The following is a 14309-nucleotide window of genomic DNA, read 5'->3' as shown; positions in this document are numbered from 1 at the left end:
GACAGGCAGAGTGGGGAGCGGGAGAGAGCACAGAGGAGACAGATAGCAGGCTCCGTTTGACGGAGGCATGTACAGATGACTCTGGTGTCAGGTCTCAGCAGCCCCGATAGATCAGAGTCAGTGTACAGGGGGAAGGGTATAGCCAGGCAGGATCAGCCAGGTGTTACAGGGGGGCCAAATGACACAGCAAAAGCACTGTGCTTTTTTTTTTTTTTTGGGTTAACAAACCCTTTAACACTGACCCCCCATTGCTTACAATGGTCATATTTTATTCGTTTATGTAAAACATGTATCTCAAAAGAAAAAAAAAGCTATTGCTGTAACTGATTAAAAATTGTTAGCTGGAGTTCAGCTTCAATTTGTTAGTCAAGTTCATCTAAATTTGCTAACCCAGTACTACCCTCTCCCCAGACTGACAATGTTGCAGTTCAAAGGTGTCAGCTTTACTACTTCATCCACAATGCAGACACCTTAAGACAGGAAGTATGTTACTGGCCAGATTACCAGGTGAAGCAAAGGGAGAAAAAGCCAAAAAAAGAAAATGAATGCAGCCGCCACATCGAAGGATTGGAAAGCTGCAATATATTATGTTTTTTGAGGGGCTTACTACCACAATTCCTGCATGGCATTCATAACACATTGCATCTGTGATCTGCAGCAGGTCAATATTAAGTTAATATTAAGTTAGGCTGAAATCGCACCTTACAGAACTTCACATGAAGCGCACAGAAACACACAGTGCATTCCTGTGCAATTCTCAGTGTGAACCGACCCTAAACATGAAACCTTTCATTATCCCCAGTGCCAAGGAATGGGTGTCTGCATTGTGTTGGAGTTTATGAGCAGCTTAAGTAAGTTTCCAGCCTCTGCCCAGTGTGTTGGTGCTTTAGTCCCCTTACCAGAACAGTTTAGGTAAAAATAACGTAACTTTAGGTTTCAGTGGTCACTGCGACTAATAAAGAGGGTGAATCTTCCCAGTGAAGACACAAACAGAATAAAAACCTGGCAGTAGTTCTACCCATTCTCTACTCTGTACTTAAAAAAAATGGACTTTGGATACACTTTGGATACACTTAGACCCCTTTCACACTGGAGCGGTTTTCAGGCGGTATTGCGCTAAAAATACCGTCTGAAAACCGCCCCTAAACAGCCTCCGCTGTTTGTTCAGTGTGAAAGCCCGAGGGCTTTCACACTGAAGCGGTGCGCAGGCAGGGCGGTGAAAAAAGTCCTGCAAACCCCTTTTTTGGAGCGGGGAAGGAGCGGTGTATTCACCGCTCCTTCCCCGCTCCTGCCCATTGAAATCAATGGGACATCGCGGCTATACCGTGGCAATACCGCGGCTATAGCCGCGCTGTACGAGGGATTTTAACCCTTTTTCGGCCGCCAGCGGGGGGTAAAACCGCACCGCTAGCGGCCGAATACCGCTGCAAGAACGACGGTACAGCAGCGCTAAAAATAGCGCTGTTGTACCGTCGACGCCCCCACCGCCCCAGTGTGAAAGGGGCCTAAGAAGTGATTTAATGCATGTTTTTTTTTTTTTTTTGCATACAGTACACCGTTTATTGAACTTTTGTCTATCAGGTCCAAATTGAGTTTGCCCTTCTAAAATGTTACTAAATCCATTTTACAAAAGCAACTTATACCAATTAATGTTAATATTCCAAATGTATAGTTTTATGTATACTCTTAGTGTAAGGCTAAAACTCATAAAAAAATTACAAAGAATGTAAACATCACTGATATGAAACAGTGACGCTCAAGCTTTTAAACCAAATATCTACATATACAGTATATGAAGATACACTAAAGCCGTGTACATACAACCGGACTTTTCGACCAGACTGGTCCGATGGAATGAATCCGACGGACAATCCGACCGTGTGTGGGCTTCATCGGACCTTCAGCGTTTTCTGTCGAAAATCAGATGGACTTTAGATTTGGAACATGTTTCAAATCTTTACGACGGACTCGAGTCCGGTCGAAAAATCCATTCGTCTGTATGCTAGTCCGATGGACAAAAAAGGACGCAAGGGCAGCTATTGGCTACTGGCTATGAACTTCCTTATTCTAGTCCCTTCGTACGTCATCACATTCATACCAATGGACTTTCGAACAGACTTTAGTCCGTTCGTGTGTGGGCAAGTCCGGTCGTTCAAAAGTCCGTCGTAACTCCGTCGAAAGTCCGCCGGAAAGACTGTCGAACCTTTGATGCTGAAAAGTCCGCTCGTGTGCACGCGGCATATGCCTGGACTGTGAAATACATGTAAAAATATAAATTAAACTAGAAGCAATTGAACATACATGGGAAACATAGGAGCCCATAGATATCATCCAAAACTTGTGATATCAGCTCATACCAGAACATAAAGCTGTATGAGGAAACACTACGCACAACTGTCTTTTTTGTCATTGCCATATGTGGGTAGGCCACAGGTTCAGAAGTGTACCAATATGCTCCTATTCTATCCATGATCAGAACAAGGAGATAACAGTAAACATACTGTATTATTGTGATTGGGAAATGCTTTTATCAGCCTTATTCTGTAGAGTGGTATGAAGGACACTAATGATGTGCAAAGTGCAGTTACCCAAAATAACTTGATTAGAGTTCAGTCTGCTGCAATTAGATATGGGAATGATGACATCTGACTACTTATTAACCACTTTAAGACCGCCCACCGCACATGTACTGCGGCAGGGCGGCTCTATTGCACAAAATGCCATACCTGTACGTTGTTGCATGTAATAAATACTGTGTCTGCCGGCCACCCACGATCGCTGCACAGAAAGGCAAAACGGGGATCTGCCTATATAAACAAGGCGGATCCCCATTCTGATAGGGGACAACATGGAGATCTGCTGTTCCCAGTGATCAGGAACCGCGATCTCTTTGTTGTCCCAGTGAGCCCAGCCCCCACACAGTTATAACACATGATCGCCCCCTAGTGTTAACCCCTTTCCTGCCAGTGTCATTTATACATTGATCAGTGTATTTTTTTTAGCACCGATCACTGTAATAATGTCACTGGTCCCCAAAAAGTGTCACTAGGGGTCAGATTTGTCCGCTGCAATGTTGCAGTCCCGCTAAAAATCACAGATCGCCGCCATTACCAGTAAAAACATTAAAAAAATGTAAAGTCCATAAATATATCCCCTATTTTGTAGACGCTATAACTTTTGCGCAAACCAATCAATATACGCTTATTGCGATTTTTTTACCAAAAATATGTAGCAGAAAACATATTGGCCTAAACTAATGAATACATTTGTTTTCTTATACATTTTTTTTAGGATATGTATTATAGCAGAAAGTAAAAAATATTGTTTTTTTCTTCAAAATGGTCAGCCTTTTTTTGTGTATAGCGCAAAAAATAAAAACCGCAGAGGTGATTAAATACCACCAAAAGAGAGCTCTATTTGTAGGAAAAAAAGTACATTAATTTTGTTTGGGTACAACATCACACAACCACGCAATTGTCAGTTAAAGCGACGCAGTGCCGTATCGCAAAAAATGGCCTGGTCATTAAGGGGGTAAATCCTCCCGGGGCTGAAGTGGTTAAAGGTTACTACTTTTTGGGCATTTATCTTTACTTTTAAATAAGTTTCATGAGTTAAAAGCCAAATTCAACTTTAGGATCACGTTACACTAATATTTGGGGTGCAGCATGTAACATGCTCCTATGCACTCTCCTCCTGTCACCAATACTCCCAGTTCTGTGACAGAGGGCAGGGGATTTTCTCCCCGCACCCACTGTCACTTTCTGAAAACAGCGCAGCTGAAACATATTTAACAGCAAAGATAAATGCACAAAAAGCCTTAAGCTATAATAACTAGTCAGGTGTCATCATTCATAGATGTAATTGCAGTAGACTGAACTGTAATCAGTTATTTTGGGCGCCTGCACTTTGCACATCAGTAGTGTCCCTCATACCACTTTATTAAATAAGGCTTATAAAAGCATTTTCCAATCACAATAATGTCATTGCCAACCACACAGAGCTCTGTGAATGAAAAAAACTACAAGTAGCATCTGCCTATGTGGCAAATAGACTTGTAATTCGAATGTTCTGCGAGTGTGCTACTCAGCACACTCATAGTTCATTTACTCTTCCTCCAGCTTTGTAATTGAAACCCCGCACGGGGATATGGACACAAAGCTGGAGGTAAACTGACATTGCACTCATGATTTACTGATCGCGGGTGCAGTGTTCTGCAGATTTTAGTTAAAGAAGAAGTAGGGCCAAAACTCAGCTGGTCCAACTCTGGAAATAACCTCACTTTAGACCCCTTTCACACTGGGGCGTTTTCAGGTGCTTTTGGGCTTAAAATAGCGCCTGTAAAACGCCTGAAAAAACGCCTCCCCTGCAGCCCCAATGTGAGAGCCCGAGTGCTTTCCCACTGGAGTGGTGCTCTTGTAGGACGTTAGAAAAAGTCCTGCAAGCTGCATCTTTGGGGCTGTGGAGGATCGGTGTATACACTCCTCCACCGCCCCTGCACATTGAAATGAATGAGCAGTGCTGCTGAAGCAAAAAAAAGTGAAAAGTGCTTCGGCAGTGGCGTTTTTCGGGCGCATCTAACCCTTTCTTCGGCTGCTAGCGGGGCTTAAAAACACCCCGCTAGCGGCCCAAAAAGCGCTGCTAAAAACGACGGTAAAGCCTGGCGCGGCTCAGTGTGAAAGGGCTCTTGATGTCAGGATCCACCCGGATGCCTGACCGGTCGCTGGTTCAGCCTCTCAGGATGCTGCTGTTTTTTTGAACCGGCCGTTGTCTCCTGACATTTGGCCCATGTGTACAGGGCTTTAGTTCTTGGTCTATAGGTGGCAGGCATAAGCTGTGGCATTGGACCGATGCTGCATCCACCTAGGCGAGTATTAATGTTTGTTTTTTTCTAATTACAAACTTTTCATAAAAAAGATAAATGCACATTATTTTTACCTTCAAAAATATGTGCATTTATTTATTTTTTTTTTGAAAGGTGAACTTACCCTTTAACATAGATTGCATGCACAGAATCATTGATTAATCTAAAATTGTTAATCTTGTATTTACTACAATGTAGATTTCAATGCAACTATTTAACAATACAGCAGTATATATCTTTCTCTTAGAAGAAAGTTGGAAACAAAGCTCAGTCGCAGCATATAAACATGCAAGAATGATTCAGTAGTTTGGTTTTGGCTTATTTGTAGAAGGAAGTAGGATATACACTAATGAAGTAAACTCCCTCTATACATTCCATTTGTCTTCCCAGCTACAAGCTTCTGCCTAACAAATGTAATGAGTAAGTTTTAAAAGTCCACTTCATGTATAACAAGTTTTTTTTTTTTTTTACATCTAAGATTAAAAACAAACGTACATGTGAAAAATACTTGGTGCCTTAACACTAATAAATTACATATGTTTTTTTTCAGAAAATAAGCAACCCCAAAGTAGTTATGCATTATGGGAATCATTGCCCCACAGCCACTGAAGATACCCAGCCTACCAAAACATGTCCAGCAATAATCTGTTCAAGTAGCTGGGTCCCAAATTGGTTTTGCAGTTGTAAAAGTTTCCCAGGAGATGTTGATACAATCGTGGTCTGGAACTGTGCCCTAAGTGCTAATTTAGTCACTGCGCAATTAGACAGTTTTCCCAAAACGTTCCGCAGACATCAATAAAGAAAGAATAAGCACTTCAGTCTGGAAATGCCCTACCTTATCAACATTCATTCTTTTAAATGAGGCTTGAAGCAGTTTGAAATTGTGAATGTACTCATGTTCCAGCTTGGCTTGAAATTTGACCTTCTTTAGGCTTATGCACCCTGCAAAGAGCATATCCATAAACTGGCAATAGGCAGCACCTGGGGAGAGAGAGAGAGAGACACACACAGTTATACATAGAGAGCTATCACACTACAAAAATATTATGCTGTCATCATAAATTATCATCCATGCTATCCAACTCTATGTAAGATTACAGTTCATAAACCTGGAAAAAATGCATTATATTATTTATTGTAAAATATGCCCTTGGATAAATTATGCTTTCTATTCCTGCTCAAATAACCAGTTAAGAACAATCTATCTTTACAAAATATAACTACGTTACTATTCCCCAAGTATGTTTTGTGGAGTACTGAACCAGTCCAAAGGTGAATTTAGCAATATATTTACATTTGGACCAATGTAAATATGCCTATTTCATACCTGAGAGACTGCTGAGGAAACTGACAACCATTGTAATAGTCAGTGCTACTACAGTGATAGCTGTGATCCTCCGGGTTCTGTACCGAGTGGCTTCCTCTTTGCACGCTAAATGTGGGGGCTGCTTAATCAGCACTATCATTCAAGGAACACAGTTTTATTTATTTTTAATGAATGCAAGGCATTCTCTTATTAGACAAGCTGGAGAGGAGAGGTGTCACAATCTCCACCGTATCCGGTCATTCATTAAAAAAATACAAGGTGTTCTATGAATGGCAGCAGTGCAACCCCCTGTAGCCAATGTCCAGAGAGGAAGCTGCTTGGCACAGGACCCAGAAGACTTCAGCTATCATTGTTGTAGTGCTGACTACTAAAGTCTTTGAGAGATAACCCAATGGTCCCTCGGGTATAAAATATGCATATTTACAATGTGCTAAGCTGGGCCAATGTAACTAGGCAATAAAGATCATACTGGGGTTCAGCTTTAAAACAGGCAGATTTAAAAGATACAATTAAATGCAGTTCTTTAATTAATAATATATCATTACATGTATTTTTTTTTTTTTATATATAAGTAGTGCAAATACCTAAATTTGACCTGCTATCAACCTATTGCGATCCCTGTTCAGCAGTACTTAGACTGGGAGAGAGAGAGGAGCAGCACAAGGAGCCAGTTATGCTGCAGTACAAGAAACATGCTAAAAGGGGGCCAGAGCAGAATTAGCTCATCTACCTGCTGCTTCTCCTTTCACTGTCCGATCATATTCTTCAGGGAAGACAAGATCTGTTTTACTTAAAGAACAATTAAGGGCAACATTTTTTTCTTCCACTTTTGTTAGAGTAAGGTTTTTTTGGCATCTGTGCCCCATAGGGGAGATTTCCCTTCCTGTCCCATGGTCAAAACAGGAAGTGAGAGGAAATCTCTCCAAAGTGAGGGAATCCCTGTTTGTCAGCAGGGTCATGAGAACTAGGATCCCCCATTGGAAGATTTCCTCTTTCCTCCCATAATTTGGGATTTGCTTTTACTTTTGAGGAGAACAGTAAATATGCTAAAAAGAGAGGGTGAATCTCCCTGACAGGGGTACAGACAACAATAAAAACCTCAAAACACAAGAAGAAATGGAGTGCTGGATTCAGATTTTCTATGGGTCAATGAAATTGTCACTGGGCACACTAGTTCTGGTACCACAGCACTCCACAAAGCACCAAATAAACATCCAAGAGTCCAAGGTAATTTACTGATAAAATTTATTCATAGCAGAATATATCCAGCATGTTTCAGGAAGGGGGGGGGGGGGGCGAAATGTGTTGAATTTATTATGCTATTAATAAATTTCATCATGAAATTACCTTGGCCATTTCTTTGGTGCTCTCATTGCATTACATGTATGAGCAATAAAAACTTGACATGCGTCCTAATCCCTCTCTACGCTATCTAAAACAAAAAAGATTTGCCTTTAGTTAGACTTTTAACAGCAGTAATGAAAAGATACTCCAGCCTTAGTGACTCCATGAAAGTCAGAGAACAAAGTGCCCTGAGTAGGCGCTCCATGTGTCTTTCATACATTCATCTCTTGTCACAATCCTACAGAATGAAAACAGAATGGTGCTGTCTCAGCTACTGTCACAATTAAATTACTACAGATGTGTAGTGTATGGGAACCTCGTGAATCATATTTTCCTTTAATTCCAGCTAGAAATTCCAGAAAGGCTGAGATCCAAGTGCTGACAGAGTGCAGTCCTCATATACTACACTGAATCATACATATCAGACTAAGGGGAGATGGCTTTCTCTAGACAGTGAGGGGCTTCATGATTAAGTCGCTACTGTAAAAACTGATTTAAATTCTGCTTCTAGGAGGTTTTTGCTCTTAATTCTTTCACGTAAATGCTTTGTTATTACCCAGCTCCACTATTTCATGCGTTTAATGTAAGGGTTCGTTATTATAAATCAAAGTAAACCCTGTACAAGGTCTCCTGTTTATAGGGATATTAAAGGCTCATGTTTTTGTTTTTGAAAATAATAAACATGTTATACTTACCTGCTCTGTGTAATGGTTTTGCACAGAGCAGCCCCTATCCTCCTCTTCTCAGGGGCCACGCCAGAGCTCCTGGCCCTACTCCCTTGCTGAGTACCCCCAAAGGAAGCTACTTGCTCTGGGGGCATTTGAGCGTGCTCGCTCCCGAGCTGTCTGTGTCCATAAGACACACAAAGCGTTGCTCAGCCCTGCCCCTCGCTCCCTCCTCACTGGCTGTGAGTGACAGCAGCACAAGCCAATAGCTCCCGCTGCTGTGTCTCAGTCAATGAGGGAGGGACCTGGGAATGCCGCTGTTCTCAAGCACACTGCTGGATTGAGATGAGGCTCAGGTAAGTTTTGGGGGGAGGGGGAGCTGCACACAGAAGGTTTTTTGAATGCATATAAGGAAAAAAAAAAATCTGCCTTTACAACCACTTTACCTTTGTAGCCCTTTCTCTTGCTGAACCCCCAATAAAAAGGGTAAAAAAAACGCAAAAAACTGTCATTTAAAAATTGTTGGTATTGATAAATTGATGGCATACTCATCTTTCCCCTGTGGACTGTAGAGTTCTACACTGAGATGATGATCTGCAGTATCTTCTCGCAAAATTTGGAGTACTCCCCATTCCCCATGACTTTGTCAGAGGATGACGATGTCACTTCCTGCACTAAGGAAGTCAGAGTAAGGGCCCGTTCACAATATATATGTTCAACTGTGCTGGGCAGCCTTGCCCAATACAGTACACACAGACGAGGCAAACTGCCTTGTATTCAGTTCCCAACACTGCACTGCAGTATGTGCGCTAAAATAAAATGCAGGACATATGCTGCTTTTTTCACTGCAGAGTGTTGTGACACGCTACATCCGCATTGCAATGCTCTGCTGTGAATACAATTTTTAAAATGTCACCTTATGAAATTTCAGCAAAGTTGTTATAAACTGTAAACACTGGAATGCAATGTAACCAGCACATCGGCATGGTTTAGTTTGAGTGTGAATAAGCATGAAAGGTCTGCCTAAAGGTCACCACAGACAGAGGGCACTGAGATATGCAGACACAATAACCACTTCCAAGCATCTATGCCAGCTCCCTAAAACAAATGGCCATGTCATGCCACTGAACATGGTAAACCTGCAGGAGTAGGGGAATGCCACAGACACATCTGCTTCCAGCTAATCATTGGGAAAAAAAAAAAAAAAGCAATCAAAGTTTCCCAACACATCCAATAACTTCTTCCCTTAAGGACCCTCAAGCAGTTCCGTTTCCTGGTGCTCCCAATAGATTGAAACTGACATAGTAAAGTGGCCATGCTGCAGAAATTCAAAAACATATTCTTAACAAAGCAGAAATGATTGCATAGGTGTGAAGCCGGCCTAAAGATAACGCACAGATTACTTCAACATTACACACGTTAGAAGTTTCAGTGCTATTCATTTTTTTGAATAGCAATGCAACACAATAAAGGAATGCAGTGTTGTGCCTTGTGTTTTATGACCCATAGCGTTGCGTTAGTAGTCCATTTAAATGAATGAGCTGCCTTACTACAACAAATGTGAATGCACATTATTGCACTTCATCGGACCAGACAGGTGTGAATGAGGCCTTAAAACTGACCTCTGTAGCTGCAAGCACCATGAAGTAATTATTTCTCAAAATTTACATTCTCTCAGCAGCTCAAGTCACTCAAACCCCCTCCAAGCAGTAACATGCAAGCCTTCCAAACTTCTAATCCTGCTTTGTAAATGCACGAAAATGCATTGGAAAAGTGATATTGCTGCTCAGAGAGCCAACTTGGATGACTTCACAGCTCCTCAAGAACTTCAGGGATGAACTGGAGACCCATTACTTTATACCCATAATTAATTCAGACTGCATATACATTAATTAATATACCACCTTTATTTTTTACTTTATCTGCCAAGGATGAAAAAAAAAGTAAGAAAGGTAACTAAGTAGGTCATTTCATAGAAGCCATACTTCAGCTTCTATGAATGACAAAGGGGCTCTCCTTTAACATGATTTTTAAATGCATAAATTGTAAATAACTGACAGGCTGACAGGTACCATGGGGGGCTGTGGCTAGAATATAGGGTAAGGGTTAGTGCACTTGTGTGTTTGTGTTTTACTGACACGAACTTGAAGCATTTTTGAAGGCTCTGAATTTGGCATGGTCTCTTTTTCTATTTCTCATCTGCTGTTATTCCTCTACACAAGTCATTGGGAACATTTATAAATCAAAATGGTAAATGCAACAGAAATGTAAATTGCTTTTCCCCAAAATGTTAGGCTCCTGTCCTGGAAAACAGGTAGATGTTGACATATCGACTCACCCTATGAATTGGCAGACCCATCGTGCGTTATAGGAAATCTGACCAGATGTGCACGCAAGTGGAAGTGGCCATCAAACCATGTATGTGTTAATTTTTTTAGTTTATGAGGGTCATAGTTTTTCCTTTAAGATTGGAATATATTTGAAGTTAATAAAATATATATGTTTCTTACAAAACGTGGAACATATTGTCTCTTCCTTTTTACTGTATCTGCAAAAAGCTTACAGATCACTAGATGATTCTTCACATCTAGCCACAAACTAGTCATAGAAATGAATGCCTGTGAAACAGCCTGGGATTTGGAGACGTTTTCCTTGAACAAGAGCCGGTAATGTGGACCCTGAAAAAAGGCGGTATGAAAGAGGCACAGTATATTTGTAGCTATATATCCTTTTATGGAATCGTTTTAAAATATTTTTGGTTTTATTTGCTCTTAATAAATGGTTTCCTGACTGCATATTTTTAAGACTGATTAAGTTGAGATAAAGTTATGCCTTTGCAGCAGACTAAAACAGAACATCAAGAGGGAATTTATTTGAAAATATATTGTCACAGCCAGGGCTCAGGCTCAGAGACTAGTAGCAATAGCAGTAGAGAGGATCTGACTGACCAGCTGGATAGGTACACAAGCAGGTACTTCTAGCTGATTGCGCAGGCTCACCTGAGGTGCGGGGTTTAAGCGCTAACTGGTATTCACTAGAGCTCCTGATGGTGGAGATGGGTTTTGCAGCATGTTAGTACCAGGTCACGTTCCTCATAGTTGGCTCACCAAGAGGTGAGCAAGCTGGGGTCCAGTAGCAGATATAGCAGGTAGGGATCAAGCAGAAGCGTAGTCAGTAAATAAGCCAAAGGTTGGTAACAAGTGGTTGCAGGTTGGGAACAAGCAGAAACGTGGTCCAGAAACAAGCCAAAGGTCAGTAAAGAGTGGTAGTGGAGAGAAGAACAGCTAAAGCTACACAAAGGAGCAAGATATCGGCTGAAGAAAGCACAATAATCTGTCAAACAGAAAGTGCAAAGGCATGGCTTAAATAGGAAGTTCATGGGAGGAGCAAGGAGTTCACGGTTCACCAGAAACAAGGTACAAGACAACATTATTCAAGGGTTAAGATAGGATGTTGTCCACTATTTCAGCAAGAAGATCTACTGTCGGATGCAGCAGAGGTCATTGGTTCAGATCCCAGTTCTGATAGATACTATCAGCAATTTGTTCCCAGGGTTACAAAAAGCCTGGTGCTAGAAAGAGCATAATGTAAATAAGTATGCAGCAACTAACTTATAACAAAAGTAGCACCCTCCTAAGCACCCAACTTACTAATCCAGAAGGGGAGGAAAATACCCAAGTTGAGCTACAGCAGAGGCACCCAATGCTAGCAAGTTTCCAAAAGACAGGTAGTAACCTTAATCGCTTGGTAAGGTTTGACTTTATTAAAGAGCATATATATTAAGTATGGTGCAATAGTGTGCAAATATAAACCAGTATAATGAAAACTAAAATTTAGGTATGGTCCAGCTTGAACCAATGTAAGCTTGCATATCTCATACCTGAACGATCCCTGTGAAAGCTGCAAACTACTGTAGTAGTCTTTACTATTATATTAATAGCAGTAGTCTTCAGGGTCCCATTCTGTGAATGGCAGCAGTGCCAGTGAGTGATCCCCCCCCCTGTGGTTACTAGGCAGAAGAGCAGCCATTTGACACTGCTGCCATTCACAGAACACTTTGTCCAATCAAAGAATGAAAAAGGGGGTGCAATATGGGTCCACTTTCTTGAGGTTGTGGCCTCCCCACCACATTTAGATTATTTAATTTAACAGCTTTAGTTATAGGTAATTTAGGGCGGCTGCCCCTTTAAGGAAGCTGAGGTAAGGTATCTGGGAAGAACCAATCAGAGCTCATGGAAAGTGCTGGAAGTAGGGATAGGCTATAAAAGGTCAGCAGGAAAGAGGCTTTTCCTCTTTCCCACTGGACCAAGAAGGAAATTGAAGCTCTCACAAGTAAGGCTCTCTCTTACCCCACTTATAATGCAGTCCCTGGTGATGCAGCTCCTTGAGAAAGCTGGCAGTGCAGGAGGGGAGACATGGCTGAGGCGCTGTCTGGCACTGTCCTCACAGGAAGAAAGCTTACAGACTGAAGAGGGAGGTGGAGGCAGCTCAGCAGTGGGCGGTATGCAGGCGTATCCACAAGACACGGGGCGGAGACAGCAGGTGCCATCACTGAGAGAGAGAGGGAGGAGGAGCGCGCCTCTGGAGAGAAGCATAGAAGCTCCGGAGGTTACCGAAGAGACTCGGGAACAGCTGAGAGGGACACAGGAGGATGGCGGTGGCGTGTCATCTCGGAGCCGCCGGAACACAAAGAAGAGGCGGACTTGTTCACAGTCGCCAGCAGGAAGAAGAGGACAGCGGGGACAGTCCCAGCAGCTCACAAGTGACTCTAGGGGAAGGCAGCACACCATACAGTCTCCTTGTCAGCAAACAGCTGAAGCAATGCAGCAAGGCACTCGGTGCACAGAGGTGCCTGGGCAGTTACAGGTCGGGCAGGCTGCTCAAGTCCAAAACCCTGAAGTGCTGCTGGCGGCTGAGGTACAGCAAAATATGGTACAATCTCCAGCAGCTGGTGAGTTAGAACAATTAAATGTGTTATCTGGTTTAGTGGGATCTCTGTCCTCCCTTGTTCAATCACTGTTTCATAAAATCTCAGTTCCTGCTGTTTCTCCTATTCTGTCTTCTATGCCTGTTAACCCTCAAACTGCTGTACTTTCTACTTCTCCTGTCAGTTTAGCACAGCACAGTTCTATGACTGATTTTAGCATGGGTATGCAGAATGTAAATGTAGTCCCTGAGCCATTGCACACAGCTGCGCCTGTCCAGGTTAATGTCCCTGAGTCCTGCATGAAAGATGCTATGCCCTGCAAGATGTCTCCTTTGGGGTATCATTTGAGCATAGTAGTTAAAGAAAAAATTTGGAAGGGAGAGTACTTAGATATTCTTTCTCTCCTGCCGGCTCATAAAGAGTTTATGGTCAGAACAGAAAAGAGGGGAGAAGAGAGGTGCGAGGATGACAGGCGTAGGCCGGTGGCCAGGTCATTCAATAATTGGTTGCAAGCTTCTTGCATTTATTCTGGCATAATGGCTGAAAAGCACCCAGAATTGTGCGGGGGCCTTTTTCAGCATCTTGACCATATCCTAGAGGCTTATAAGAATTTTGGTGGCCTAGGCTGGTTTTATTATGACGAGTCTTTCCGTCAGAAATTGTCCATACACCCATCACTTAGGTGGGGAATGAAGGACGTGGGGCTTTGGCTCAATGTAATACTACCCCAGAAGCAGGTAGTTCCTAAACAGCCCACGGCTAACCCTTCCAATACAGCTTTTAGGAAAGGATGTTGTTTTGCATTCAATGATGGCAAATGTCGCTGGAATGCAGCGTGCAGGTATAAACATGAATGTTCTTTTTGTGCTGGAGCGCATCCAGCAGCAAAGTGTTTTAAAAGGATTGCGGCGGTGGGTTCTGGTCCAGCACAAAGGGATATTTTTTCTAAAAGCCTGCACGCCTGTGAGGCTGGAAAGAATGTGCCAGTGGCTGCGGTGACAGCGGGTTTGCTCATTGAAGGATTTTCCAACGGTTTTCCCTTACTTTCATTTTTGGTAAAGAACTTGCGGAAGGGCGAATTGCGGGGCCTTTTGAACATCCGCCTTTTAGTAATTTCCGTATTTCCCCATCATACACCATTTGTCTTTCCCGAAAGGGGAGTCATTGAATGATGATATTGATGGG

At 42.4% G+C, this 14309-nt stretch overlaps 1 protein-coding gene across 3 annotated transcripts in view; it reads right to left on the bottom strand.

The window, feature by feature from the left end:
• The window catches only part of MAPRE2 (microtubule associated protein RP/EB family member 2), a 337172-nt gene that overhangs the window by 90709 nt on the left and 232154 nt on the right, over positions 1-14309 (bottom strand). For all 3 annotated transcript variants that reach the window (XM_073631563.1, XM_073631562.1, XM_073631561.1), the window contains one exon: positions 5697-5842. In XM_073631563.1, coding sequence (XP_073487664.1) covers positions 5697-5842 — 146 coding nt within the window. The remainder of the gene's footprint in view (positions 1-5696; positions 5843-14309) is intronic.

The sequence above is a fragment of the Aquarana catesbeiana genome, linkage group LG05 (genome assembly GCF_042186555.1).
Source record: "Aquarana catesbeiana isolate 2022-GZ linkage group LG05, ASM4218655v1, whole genome shotgun sequence".
Classification (NCBI taxonomy): Eukaryota; Metazoa; Chordata; class Amphibia; order Anura; family Ranidae; genus Aquarana; species Aquarana catesbeiana.
The sequence above is the reverse complement of the archived record's forward strand: the minus strand, read 5'-3'. Positions and strand labels throughout refer to the sequence as shown.